The sequence below is a fragment of the Myotis myotis genome, unplaced genomic scaffold (genome assembly GCF_014108235.1).
Source record: "Myotis myotis isolate mMyoMyo1 unplaced genomic scaffold, mMyoMyo1.p scaffold_m19_p_16, whole genome shotgun sequence".
Classification (NCBI taxonomy): Eukaryota; Metazoa; Chordata; class Mammalia; order Chiroptera; family Vespertilionidae; genus Myotis; species Myotis myotis.
The window spans coordinates 34,057,509-34,071,883 of NW_023416320.1; the positions used below are offsets into that span (position 1 = coordinate 34,057,509).

General features: G+C 42.4%; 2 protein-coding genes across 13 annotated transcripts in view; one reads left to right on the top strand and one right to left on the bottom strand.

The window, feature by feature from the left end:
* Positions 1–3,546: 3,546 nt before the first annotated feature.
* On the bottom strand, positions 3,547–7,581 carry LOC118670894 (translation initiation factor IF-2-like). Of its 10 annotated transcripts, XR_004972505.1 has the most exons (4): positions 7,394–7,581; positions 6,548–6,597; positions 5,918–6,072; positions 3,552–5,801 (listed from the first exon to the last, which is right to left on the bottom strand). XR_004972505.1 is itself a non-coding variant. In XM_036338392.1 (2 exons), the coding sequence occupies exons 1-2, from the start codon at positions 7,345–7,347 to the stop codon at positions 5,791–5,793; spliced, it is 525 nt and encodes a 174-aa protein (XP_036194285.1). In that variant the 5' UTR covers positions 7,348–7,387; the 3' UTR covers positions 3,551–5,790. The 10 variants fall into 10 exon arrangements, 1 of the variants encoding a protein (XP_036194285.1); XR_004972507.1 differs by lacking the exon at positions 6,548–6,597 and having other exon boundaries at positions 5,986–6,072; XR_004972506.1 differs by lacking the exon at positions 6,548–6,597.
* The window catches only part of MTFR1 (mitochondrial fission regulator 1), a 65,760-nt gene continuing 58,330 nt past the window's right edge, over positions 6,946–14,375 (top strand). For 2 of the 3 annotated variants that reach the window (XM_036338391.1, XM_036338389.1), the window contains exon 1: positions 6,946–7,045. The gene's annotated coding sequence lies outside the window, so the exon portion shown is untranslated. The remainder of the gene's footprint in view (positions 7,046–14,375) is intronic. The other variant, XM_036338390.1, reaches the window with a different exon arrangement.

The window sequence follows — 14,375 nt, forward strand, 5'->3', positions numbered from 1 at the left end:
GTTTGAAATGAATAAAACTAAAAACAAAACCAGACCGTACCCTTTTATGTAATGATGTTTACTTTGAATTTATATTAGTTCACACAAACACTCCATCCACGCTTTTGTTCTGGCCCTCCGGTCCAGTTTAAGAACCCATTGTGGCCCTCGAGTCAAAAAGTTTGCCCACCCCTGGTAGTACAATGGTTTCCAAAACATTTTTTGCTTAAAACATTTTTTGAGCCTATAGCTTTGATATATGTATTTATTCATAAATTCTATACATAGACTATCATGTTAATACTTAAAAACATGTCAAGATAGAAATTTTTAAAGGATGAGAAAAAATGTTAAGTAGAAGCCCTGACTATCCACCTGGATGAAAATAAAATTGTATCCATATCCATCATTTAGCAAAATAAATAAATTCCAGATGGATTAAAAACTCAATTGTAAAAAAATATTTTAAAAATCCTTTCAGAAAAATCTTGGTTACTACATGCAACAAGAAGTAGGGGAGACCTTAAATAAGACTGGAAACCCAGAAGTTAAAAAAGAAAGAAATGCACATATTTGACTTGTTTTAAAGAAAATTTTTTTGTATGGCAAAAAGATGTATAAGCAATGTCAATAGAAAGTAGGTTTGAGGTAAATCTGCAACTCATTGGGCAGATAGAAGGTCAGGAAAAGAGTGAGGAATAAAATGGAGTCACTATGGTTAACCTGCTAAATTACTAAACCAAGTAAGCTGAGGCATGAGGAAATTATTCTAATTGAAGATTATATAGGGTGTCTCAAAATTCATGCAAGAAGTAATTTTGATAGAAAACACAGGTTTATAATTAAAAATTGTAAATTCTTTATTGATTAATAAAGTATACAGTATAAGGTTATGTATGGAATAGCACATTGGGTAAATGGCCTCCATGGTTTTGCTGGCACATATGCAAAGCCATGGTCTTCATTGTCCCTGCTCCTGGGCCATAATTGGTACTTGGTAATGCTTATCAAATTGAAGGGATTGAAATCAAAGGGCAACAGATATTAGAATCTGATTCAATAAACCAAGGAAAATTAGGCTTTTATTTGTTGTTGTTGTTAATGTTCACACTAAATTCAAATCTTGCGTGAATTTTGGGACACCCTATATATACATCTCCTATAGATAACTCTCTGAAGAATATAGGAAAGAATGTTTACACATCTAGAGCACCTGATATCCATTCTCCAGACCACTGGTCTTCTGGAAGGTTACCATCTCAGAACAATCCAGAGGCTAAGGAAGCAGGACTGTCTTCTCAAGAATGTACTTTTTACTATAAGAACTCTCAGTTTTTCTTTCTTCTTCACAACATTCTGGGTAGTTCCTAGTTGTGTTTATGATTTGAAAATCCTAAGACACTTGACTAAATCTTTATCATTTAGTTCTAGCCAAAGCCTCTTTATTCTTTGTGCTCTGTTGAAAAGTATAACATTCAAAAATCAATTACAAATTGTCAAGAAGGGAATAAATAACCCTATAGAAATTGGGTAAAGAATATAAATTGGGCCCAGCTAGTGTGGCTCAATGCTTTTTTGTGTTGATGTATGAACATGGAGGTCATGTTTTGATTCCGATCAGGGCACATGTCTGGGTTGCAGGCCTGATCCCCAGTGTGGGGTGTGCAGGATGCATCTGATCAGTGATTCTCTCTTATCATTGATGTTTCTATCTCTCTCTCTCCCTTCCTCTCTGAAATCAATAAAAAATATATTTAAAAAAAAACAAAAAACATGCCGAAACCGGTTTGGCTCAGTGGATAGAGCGTCAGCCTGCGGACTGAAGGGTCCCAGGTTCGATTCCGGTCAAGGGCATGTACCTGGGTTGCGGGCACATCCCCAGTAGGAGATGTGCAGGAGGCAGCTGATCGATGTTTCTCTCTCATCAATGTTTCTAGCTCTCTATCTCTCTCCCTTCCTCTCTGTAAAAAATCAATAAAAATATATTTAAAAAAAAATTTTTAAAAAAACACACAAAAAAACCAAAAAACAAAACAGAGACCAAGATACCTGCCTTCTAAGACTGCTATGGGAATTAAATAAAATAGTGTAAGAGCACATAGCTCAGTGCTAGAAAAGATGCCTAGAAGATATTCCATAAATGTACATTTATCCCCACTTCTCTCTGTATAAGAATCTGCTATCCAGAAAAGACCTGATAAAAGCTAATTTATAATGATAAAGTTCATAAGTGCTTACTGATCCTGGGGGTGGGGGATAAAGAAAAGAAACATCTTTAGAGGATTTGAAAATTGGTAAATAAAGAAAATGAAACCAAGCATTATACTTATCTTTCTTACTAGTATATGTACTATACTTCAGAGTAACAAAATAGGTGATGTGGGACAATTATTCTTATTCTGAAAACTGGTAAATACTAAGAAACAAGCATCCAACATGCCTTTCTTTACATTCCTCAAGGTAACCAAATAACTAACAGGAATGATAGAATATCACCATTTTGCAAACGCTTAATGAGATCATGGATGTAGGCAATGATCACTAATAGCCATTAATGTTACAAAGAGAAACACATGAACATTATGTAGCTTTTGATGGAAGTATATACCACTACCTATTAAAGTATTCTAGCAAAAAATTTAACCTAGATCAAATCAAGCCTTTATATCTAACTACCAGTTTACAGAAAATAAGAGATGAAGGAATTTGTTAAATGGCACCATAGGAATGTAATCAGTAAAATCCTGAATGTGGGAAATTTCTATAGGACAAAAATCTGTTTCTTTTTCAAAACAAAACAAAGAAGGGTGGGAAGGGGGTTATGTAAATGAAATATATTTCAGAGATATTCACCAAATGTGATGTGTGGCTCTTTTTAATATTCTGATTCAAAGACACCAACTGTAAAAAAAAAGTAAACAAAAAGGGAGAGGGAATGGGGACGCCCGTAATAGTGTCAACAATAAAAATAAAGAGAAAAATCAATGAGACACCCAAGTAAATTCGAACACTGAATTGATGATATTAAGAAACATTATGATCAATATTTTAGGCCTGATAATGGCGCTATCGTTATGTTTTTTAAAAAGACTCCTTAAAAAAAAAAGACAAAAAAACCCTCCTTAACTTCAAGTGATACATACTGAAATATTTATGGTTGAAATGACATGCCTGAGATTCACTTCAAAAGAATCAAAAGGTTTGACTGTATGAGGCCCCTGGGGGTTTATTCTCCAGCGTCTCCAAAGCAAACAAACAAAATGAATGAAAGAGGCCTGGAAAGGGTATGGATAGAACCAGTAGCTATGTGTTGCTGATTGTTGAAGCTGTATGATGGACACATAAGGATTCATTGCATAGGCTTTTTTTTTTTTTTTTTTAATATATTTTATTGATTTTTCACAGAGAGGAAGGGAGAGAGATAGAGAGTCAGAAACATCGATGAGAGAGAAACATCGATCAGCTGCCTCCTGCACATCTCCTACTGGGGATGTGCTCGCAACCCAGGTACATGCCCTTGACCGGAATCGAACCCGGGACCCTTCAGTCCGCAGGCCGACGCTCTATCCACTGAGCCAAACCGGTTTCGGCTGCATAGGCTTTTTACTTTTGTGTATGTTTGACATTTTGCGTAATTATAATTTCAAAAAATAAAACCTAATTTAAAAACATTAAAACGAAAGAGTTCTGCAGGTCAGGGTATATCCCAAGAACTGGTTTATAGAAAGAAATGTCACAGTCTCTGGAAGGCAGTGATCTTTTCACCTATTTGGATATACATATTTTTGGATATACATCAGATCACTTTGTACATTGAGCTGAGAAGAAAAAAAAAATAGTTTCAAGGCTTAGAACAACCAGGCATACTCAACACTGCATGAGTAAGTCAAGTAGCTCAACAATGTTTCGCTGGGCACCATGGTAAACACATTCATTTGCACTGAGATTTACATGACTTAAGTGGATTTAAAAGTTTTTTCTCTCTCTCTCTCTCTCTCTCTCTCTCAATCTCTCTCTCTCTCCAATATCTGCCTTTAATAGTGATCAGAGCTTGAAGTCAATGGATCTGAACTATTAGGCATTTAGCTGCATGTATGAACTTTCACCTCATGTGAGATGATATTGGCCCATCAATTAGTCCTGTAGCTGAAATTCTCTCCCAGACACATCCAGCCCCACCTTGTCTTAAAGCATCCCTCACACAGGCACTTCACTGCTCTCCCCAATGGTCTTTTACTAGCTAGGTTTTCCTGAATTTTAACTCAGGACCATTTGAGGCCCATTCCAGTGTGTTATCTTTTCTACAGACAGGCAATCAGAGCTGGAGAAAAAGCAGAACTAGGGAGAAAGGGTCTGGATTTCTAAGGAAGACACTGTACGATTCGCAGATTATTACCTACCTCACCAAATGGGATTGTCATTAATCCTAATATGAGAAGCAGGCTGATGGACACAGGTGGGCATTTGTCTGTCCTCTACTTTACCACTGGATCACAGTGACGTGAGCTGATTGTATGTCCTTCACAGCTATTATTTATAGGACTCCTGTGCTAAATCAGGCATTGCCTTTAGTACTGTACATCAGTCCTCAGGGCCACCTTTGAGGTGGCTATTTTCCCCACTGAGCACATCAGAAAATTGAGACCAAGGAAGACTGATTGGTTTGCCCAAGGCCACACAGCTGGTATGTGGCAGAGGCATAACTGAACATGGGTCTGACTTGGAAACAGAATTTCTACAATAGAATTAAGCGTCACTGTCTACCAACATGAACAAATGGGAACCTGACCTTTTGTTAAATCTCTACAAGGAAGCTGGCCCACAATGGGCCTTGATCACCTAATATACTAGCCTAATATACACTTAATAATGGATAAATCTCTTGCTTAAATAATGGCATTACAATCCTTTAATTTCCAGTTAGCAATCTGGAAGCATAGAAAGGTCAAGGGACTTTTTCAAGGCCACAAAGTGAATGAAAGCTCTGATTCTTTTCCTCTAGTCAGTAAATACTCCAGCTAGCAGACGAAGTTACAGTCATTCTGGGTTCTGCCAAGAAAGCTGAGCCATTTATTTGGGTAAAGAACTCCAGGATCAGATACACTAAAAAGCACAATAAAGTCTATTTTTTTCCTAAAATCTGCAAATGGGTTGCTTTTAATCTTCTATATTTGTTTCCAAAAGTTAGCTATGCATAACAATCACCTTAGATTCTAGGAAGAGGCCTGGATTTATGTATTTTTTCAAACATTTTTATTGATTTTTAGAGTGAGAGGGAGATGGAGAGAGAGAAATATCCATGTGAGAGCGAAGCATCCATCAGCTGCCTCCTGCACACCGTTCACCGGGGACTGAGCCTGCAACCCGGGCATGTGCCCCAATCGGGAATCAAACCAACAACCAACTGGGCCACACCAGGCAGGGCTGCTGGGCTTATGTATTTTCCAACAAGCTTCAAAGTATATTTAAGAACCATGGATCTTGTGTCAGAGACGGAAATCATATCAGCTGTCCATTGTTTCCTAAAAAATTACTAAAAAAAGGTAGCAGCTTGCCACAACAGTCATTTATTATCTCAAATCTCCTGTGTATGAGGAATCCACGTGCAGCTTAGCTGGATATCTCTGGCTCAGGGTCTTCCACAAGGCTGCAATCAAGGTGTCAGTTGGGCTGCAGTCATCTGAAGGCACACGTGGGGGAGGATCTTTGTCCAAATTCACTCACATGGCTGTGAGCAGGATTCAGTTTCTCACAGGCTGCTGGACATGGGATCTTGTGAATACCAGAAGGAAGCGACCATTGGTGGCCCTCTCAGATGCTGCCTATCACAGGAATATAAACAGAGAATGGAAACACAAACTGGTAATATATTTCCCAGCTCTGCGTACTGACAGGCTAGCTTCAACAAGCACACCCCATGCTTGGACCTCCCACTCACCCCTTTCTGATGTGTTCCCCGAGCCCCTGGGCAGGCAGGGTTAGCTTCCAGGCTCCCTCTCGGCATACCTTCATGATAACGTTTGGTTATATACGTTAAATTTGTATTTCTATCTCCCTGCTAGCCTGTAGGTTCACGGAGGGTGTGGTTCACGGCTTTAAAAAAAAAAAAAAATTCTTTGTACTGTCATAGTGGGCCCCCCAAAAGCCCTTGCTGAGTAAATGAATCGGTGTTTTTGCTGAAAGAGGAAAGCCCTCGCCAGGGGGAGACTTGGGAGCCAGTATCAGAAGGAGAGCGCGGGTGCTTGCCCGGTGACCTCTGGTATCAGTTACAATGGGAGGGTGAGTGACACAGCCAATCAGCAACAGCTTTTGAAGGGCCGTACATAGGGCTGATCGGTTTCTGCCCCTACACAGGGCTCTTTTATCAGGCCTTCACACACCTTACTCTATGTTCAGGACAAAATATTTTAAATCCAGCGTGTCCTAGACGATTATTAAAAAGCAGGTGAGTTATGACCAATGAGTCAGCGTAAGCAGATGCTGGAACTGAAGATGGTAAACTGAAATCCTCACCCACCAGGCACTTTGTAGGACCCCGCACCCTCACGCTCCCTAAACACAAACGCACCGCACATGCGAGGTCCGTAGAGGCCAAAGATCTCCCGCGTGCACGCCAGTCTACAGCGGGGGATGAAAGGGCTCAACATACGTTAGGACAACAAGGGCATACATCTCACAGCTTCTTTCAAGGCATGCCACGCTCTTGGCTACATTCAGAATGTGGGTGCCCCGCACACCTGGAGCCTGAGGTTTACAAACAAAGTACTTCGCGGGGCGGAGCAGTGAGGCCACAAAGCGAGGTCCAAGAGAAAGAAAAGCGCCCGCACGCCGCCGAGCCCCGCGCGCATGCGTACAATGGCTACGAGCGGCGGCCGCCGGCGCGTGGGGCGGCACCCGAGCCTTCCGCTGTGAGCCCGGGGCCCGCCTCCGGGCCGGAGAAAGCCGCTGATTGGTCAGTCCGGCCGTGGCTTGGGGAGGAGATTGGGTGATTGGCAGCAACGTCCTGGGACCGCCAAGCTGGGAGCCGGAGGAGCAGAGGAAGACGCCTGGCTGCCTCGCGGCCGAGGTAAGGGGGACTGGGGACTTGGGGGGGACGGTTAGCGTCGGGGCGAGGAGGCGCCCCCGGGCCTCGCGGCGGTGGGAAGCCCTGGTAACAGGGCAGCAGCGGAAGGCGCGGGGTTCAGGCTGGCGGGGAGGCTGGCGGGCTTCGGGGGCCGGTTGGGTGGCTGCGCGGCGGCTGAAGGAAAGCAGAGAGGTTGCCGGCAGCCGGGGCAGCGGAGGGCCGGGAGGGGTTGGAGCTTTGGCGGAGCGGAGGGAAGTCAGCAGACTCGCCCCGAAGGCTGGGACTCGCCCACCCGTGTACCCCATATCTGCCCCCTCCCCCGGCCTCGGAGCCCGTCGTTCGCTCGCTCACCGCCAGGCGGCGGTCCCGTCGGGGGTCGCGCCCTTTTCCCGGGACCGGTCGGGGCGGGCGGCATCGGCGGCCGCAGCGCCGGCCGCAGCGCCGGGCGGGCCTCGGGATCCCGGGAGGAGGAGCGCACCGGAGCGCTGGTCCCGGCAGGCGTCGGCGGCCTCACCTGGCGTGGGCGGTGGTTTGACGTGTCGCCGCCCAGAACTTCCCCGCGAATCTTCCTGTGAGCGGGATTTACATTAAACCGGAAAGAAAGGGCCGACCTTTGGACGCGTCAAAACACATTTTCTGATGGGCATCTTCCCACGAAGCCGAGAGGATGGTGTGAAGCGCTGGGCGTGCCCGTCACCCCGCTCCATCCGTGGCCCGTGGGCGGCCGGACTTGGCCCTCCTCCCCGGGTTAAGTGGAAGCATGTCCCCCCAGACAAATCATTCCATCTCCGTTACATCTTCCCACGGCTTCGCGGGGGTCCGGGATGATGCCTCCCGAGGGTTGTGCGAAACCGGGCACACGTGAAGGTGCGGACAGCGCCAGTTTAGTTGATGCGACCGGAATGTGGGCGAGTTCTCCCACCGGGCAGACTTGAACTGTCCTCTGCTCAGATTTTGCAAAATCACGGAAAACAAAGGTACCCAATAATCTAGTCTCGACAGTCGCATTATTGGTTTTGGGCGCCAAGAACCGTACTAATAGCCCTAACCCGTTTGGCTCAGTGGATAGAGCGTCGCCTGCGGACTGAAGGGTCCCAGGTTCGATTCCGGTCAAGGGCATGTACCTTGATGGCGGGCACATCCCCAGTGGGGAGTGTGCAGGAGGCAGCTAGCTGATCGATGTTTCTCTCTCCTCGATGTTTCTAACTCTCTATCCCTCTCCCTTCCTCTCTGTAAAAAATCAATAAGATATATATTTAAAAAAAAAGAATAGTACTAATAATTTGCATTTAAGGAGCTCTTGATAGGTATGAAGCACTCTGAAATGGTTTCCACCTGTTGGTTTAATTTTTACCACAGCCGCGTGAAGTACGCATTTCATTTTACAGAGAAGGGGAAAAGGCTTAGAGAGGTTAAGTATTGCTTAAGGTCATTCCTGATGTAAGGGGGTGGGGCACACCTGGGATGTAGGATGCTGAGCCTGGTCACCGCAAGGTCCTTGCTCTTTTAACCATAATTGAATGACTTAAGAATTGTGGAGCAATGTAACTGTGGAAAATTATTTTCATTGAGTTACAAATCCATAATGGGGGATGTGTGTGTGGGGGGAAACCCTGGAAATTTACATGAGTACAATAGCAGTACAGTGAGGCCTTGACTTACGAGTTTAATAAGTTCTGAGACCGAGCTCGTTAAGGAGCTCGTTAACTCAAATTACTCTATCAACTCAATGCAAAAAATCAGCCGAGAGACAGCTGGTATCTCAAAAAACTCATTAGTCGGGACACTCGTAAGTCCAGGCCCCACTGTATAGGCATTTTGGTTTCTTTGAAACTGTAAAATGTTAATACAATTGAATTTAAAGTTATGAGCAACATATATAGGTGTAGTTCAGTAAGTACAAGTGTTTGTTTTCCCCCCTTTATTGTATATGCCAGGGAAAGGGGTAAAAATATGTACATCAGTGAATAGTCTCTACTTTCTTTTGGCGCTTAGCATATATTGGCTATTTATCCTGAATACTTTCATCTGTAGCCCTCATCTTTCCAATCTTCTAAGACAGAATCTTCACCCAAACAATGTTAGAGGAGTAAGGAATTAGATACAGCTGGTCTTATTCAGAGGGCGGTAGAGAAGACCTGGGGAATTGGAGTTTAGGGTTCCTACTGTAGGGGAGTAATTCAGAAGTCAGATTAGGAACTTGAGCAAAGAAGTGACATGATAACAGCAATCTCCCCTGAGAAGTGCGTTTGACCTGGTGCATATAAAAGAAATTGATGTGGGTAACTGGTGAACTTATGATATAAGCAAAGGAATGGAGGGGGGGAAAAACCAGTCTGAAAAAGAGAAGAAAAGGCAGCATGATACAGTGCAGGAATTTCTGAAATACTGGTAAACTTTATTTTCCATAGGTTTGCTTTCTTGGGCAGACTTGGTGATGAGTATTATTATCGTATCACTGCTCTTTGAAATGCTAAGTACTGATCTGCTATTTAAGTGTTCTTTTATATGTTTATTGTGTGCTATTGATACAAATTACACAAGTTAGGTAAGTTACAAAAATGATACTGTAATCCAATCCCATCATTTAAGGATAAACCACTAACCATGCTCTATCTAGTCACTAGGCTAGTGTATGCTCTAGACTAGGGTTTGGCAAACTGATCTGAGGCCTAAACTGACCAGAGGCCTGTTTTTGCATGAACTGTGAGGTGAGAGTGGGTTTTACATTTGTAAGGGGTGGAGAAAAAATTTTAAAGACTGTTTTGTGACATGTGAAAATTATATGAAATCAAATTTTAGTATCCATAAATGATTTTTAAAATACAGCCACACTCATTTATATACGGCCTTTGGCTACTTTTTTTAGAAGGGCAGAGTTGAGTAGGTTGTGACAGAGACCCAAAAACCTAAAATGTTTATTATTTGGCCCTTTACAGAAAATATGCCAGCTCCTGTTCTGAACCTTTTTAATGAATGTGCCTATATACTTTTTTTTTTTAAAGAATAAAGATTATAATCTGGATTATGTATTGACTTTTTTTTAGACTTAAAACTTAGGTTTTTAAGTTTGCTAAGTCTTTCATTTGCATCCCTCATCTTTCCAATTTTATGCTACTTATAAGACAGAAACTTCATCCAATAGTGTTAGATTAAGAAATATAATCAGCTGGGTTTATTCAGAGGGCAGTAGAGAATACCTGTTAAATTGGGATTTAGGATTTCTAGTGTAGAAGAATGATTCAGAAGCCTAGAAGTAAGGTTAGATTCATTGGTATGCATGAGGTGTATTTAAACAATCCTCTTTTGTTAGATATTTGTGTTTCTTTTCTAATTTGAAACAATTATTCATAATATTTGAGAGGACAGCTTTTTTTCTTTTTTAAAAATATATTTGTATTGATTTCAGAGAGGAAGGGAGAGGGAGAGAAAATGAAACATCAATGATGAGAGAGAATCATTGATTGGCTGCCTCCTGCACGCCCCACACTGGGGATCGAACCCACAACCTGAGCATGTACCCTTGACTTGACTCGAACATGGGACCTCTCACTCTATCCGCCGAGCCAAACCAGCTAGGACAGGTTTTTCTATTCAGATTTTTGTGTGTCAGGTTATTTACAACAAATTTCTAGAAGTGAAATTGCTTTTATGTACATACTAGAGTCCTGGTGCACGAAATTCTTGCATGGGGGTTACCTAGGCCTGGCCTACGATCAGGACCAATTGGGGCCTTCCGGCTGCTGGCTGGGGCCTTCCTTTGTTTTGCGCCACCCCCCTGGTGGTCACATGTCATAGCGAGAGATTGAACTCCCAGTTTCCCAGTCAAACTCTTGACGGGACACTTTGCATATTAGCCTTTTATATATACAGTAGGTCCTCAGGTTACATCGGAGATCTGTTCCTACAGCGCGATGTAATGTGATTTTCACCGTAAGTTGGAACCCAACTACATAAGCACCTATGTCACTCACATGGAACATATACACAGCAGTAATGAAGTGAAACAGTAAAAAAAAATTAAAAGAAAGATAACAATTCCTGACCTTGTGGTAAATAAATAATAAAAACATAAAGTACATATGTCAAAATGCCGGAAAAAAATTTTTTTTTTAAAATATATTTTATCGATTTTTTACAGAGAGGAAGGGAGATAGAGAGTTAGAAACATCGATGAGAGAGAAACATTGATCAGCTGCCTCCTGCACATCTCCCACTGGGGATGTGCCCGCAACCCAGGTACATGCTCTCGACCGGAATCGAACCCGGGACCCCTCAGTCCGACGCTCTATCCACTGAGCCAAACCGGTTTCAGCGGAAAATTTTTTTTTTAATAAATGGAGATGGCAACGTAACCACGAAACGAACGTACATCGAGTCCTACGTAACCCGAGGACTGTCTTTATAGATTGTTAGGTTGCCCACCAGAAAGGTTGTACTTTGCCCATGCCTTTACCAATATTGAGGTTTCTCCCTTATCATCTTTGCCAATTTGATGGGGAAAAGAGAGATACATTTTAATTAACATTTCTTTGGTTAGTAGTGAGATCACTAAACATATTTATTGTCTATTTGTGTTTCCACTTATAAAACTCCTGCTCATGTCTTTTTCCTTTTCCCATTGGGTTTCTGGTCTTTTACTTTTGAGTTGCAAGTACTTTATAAACATTAGGGATAATAATTATTTGTTATGTGGAAGTGGCAAGTGGGTTTCTCCATTGCTCACCTATTTTCTCTTAAGTGCTGCATAGTGGCTAATAAAATTTGTGTATCAGCTAGGAGAGCACTCAGGGCTGCAGTTTTTGGGACCAGCACATGCCATCTCTGAAACAGTTCCTTCATTTATGATACTGAAGTTGTTGCCATCCAGTCAATCTGCAAGTCACTATTACCAAACAAGTTGTATTATATAAATTGATATTATTTAATTAATTTCTACAACTGGATGTGACTATTATAAGTTGGTTGTACATTAAGATATTAGAAGTCAGACAACTTAAATAGGAAGTTATATCAAATTAAATCTCCATTACTGCAAAAAATAAAAATTGTAAATCTTTAATATATAACTATCTATACTAACAAAAGGGTAATATGGTAATTAGATCGGACATCTTCTGGACGTCCTTCCGGTCAAAGCCATGGTGGTGGGGGCTGAGGCAGAGGCGGTTAGGGGCGATCAGGCTGGCTGGGGAGGTCAGTTAGGGGCAATCAGGCCGGCAGGGGAAGGCAGGGGGCGATCAGGCCAGCAGGCAGAGGTGGTTAGGGGCGATCAGGCCGGCAGGGGAGCAGTTAGGGGCATCAGGCCGGCAGGCAGAGGTGGTTAGGGCGATAGGCAGGCAGGCAGGCAGGCAGGAGAGTAGTTAGGAGCCAGAGGCCCCAGATTGTGAGAGGGATGTCCTTGAGGGGTCCCGAATTGGAGAGGGTGAAGGCCTGGCTGAGACACCCCGCCCCCTCCCCCAGTGCACGAATTTTGTGCACTGGGCTCTAGTCTCTCTCTGCCCCCCCCCCCCATATGTATCTGAACAGGGAATACGCTAATTAGCCAAGCATCACGACTGCTCAGGAGAAGCTGTGCACACAGATGGGCGGGAGGGGACTGTGTGCCGCCCCACCCCAGCGGCTGTGGGGAGGCTGGGGCTGGGGGCGGGCCAGAGTGGAGACACAACACATAGTGCCTGCCCCCACCCCACGACACAGCCCAGCGGCTGGGGGAGTGCTCAGAGCAGCCACTGCATGGTTTGGAGCACGCCCCTACCCTAGCAGACACAATGCTGCGGCTGGCCGGCGCTAAGCGGGTCCGGTCCCCCACAGGGTGCCTCCTCACACGGCAGGAGGTGGGGCACCTCCTCGCGTGATTTCAATCGCGTGCTGGGCCTCTAGTTAATATATAAAACACTATAACAATTTTTTTCTTTAAGAAATTTTATTAATGACTTTTTGAAATAGAATTATTGTATACGGATAAGCATTGATGATGTGAGATATAATGTGTACTTTCAATAGAGTGGGCTAGTACCCTAGACTAGAGAGATGATTTTACATGGAATGGGAATCATTTTGTGTTTGTTTTAGCCAAGATATCTCTTTTTATCCTGATCTGTTTGGGCTTAGGTAGATAGGGAGTGCAACCTATAATTAAATTTTTTAAAAGTATATTGAGTAAAATATCCTGAAATAGCAAGATTTGATTACATAGATATTATTGCTTTGGGGTGAGGTTAAATTTATTTAACTTTTTTAGAAAATTTGTTAATTTAACTAAAGCATTAAGATATGACAAAAATCATAAATCATAAAAAATCATAACTCATGATGTCTGAAGTTGGGAAATAATGTTTCCCCAAAGTTTATATATGTTTATATATTGTTAATTTTGTCATTTACTTCTATGGTCCAAAGTTTGAAAAAAATATATATATATATATTTCTCACCTGAGGATATTTTTTCCATTGATTTTTAGAGAGAGTGGAAGGGATGGGGAGAGACAGTAATATTGATGTGAGAGAGATATATCGATTGGTTGCCTCTTGCACATGGCTCAGCGAGTTGGGGATCTAGCCTACAACTGAAATACATGCCCCTAGACCAGAATCAAACCAGGGACCCTTCAGTCTGAGGGCCAACACTCTATCCACTGAGCCAAACTGGCTAGGGCTGAATAATTTTTAGGTCTCCACTGTATAGATTTCACTTACTTTGTTAAAAAATGTAATTGGTTTCTAAATATTACGTAAGTAGTATATTATTTTGTTAAAAACATATAAACAATACAGAAGTGCATAAGTGTAAAAAAAGAAATCCTCAGAGCTAATGTTAAGCTTTAGTGTCTTCTCATCTTTTTGTATGTGTATACATAAAATGTCTATTTTACCATTCTTTCTATGCTTTCTGGTGTTTGGTTTTTTTCTGAAAAAATAGAATCACATGTATGTTAGCGCTCAATATTTTCATTTAGCATTTTATTATTTATAGCTCTTTTTGTTTTAATAGCCATAAACTTGAATGGGTAGGTATATTGAATTTAACTATTTTCTTATTGATGGACATTTAGTTTGCCTCTAGATTTTGTTTTACAACTAATGCTTTAGTAATGATAAATACCTTTATCAGCTTTTAAAAACTAAACATCTTGCCCTGGCTGGTGTGGCTCAGTTGGTTGAGTGTTGTGCCATTCACCGAGAGGTCACCAGTTTGATTCCCAATCAGGGCACATGCCCAAGTATGACTTCATCCCTGGTGTTCAGGAAGGAAGCAGCTGATTGATGATTCTTTCTCTTTCTCTCTCTCTCTCTCTCTCTCTCCCTCTCTCTCTTTCTCTCTCTCTCTCTC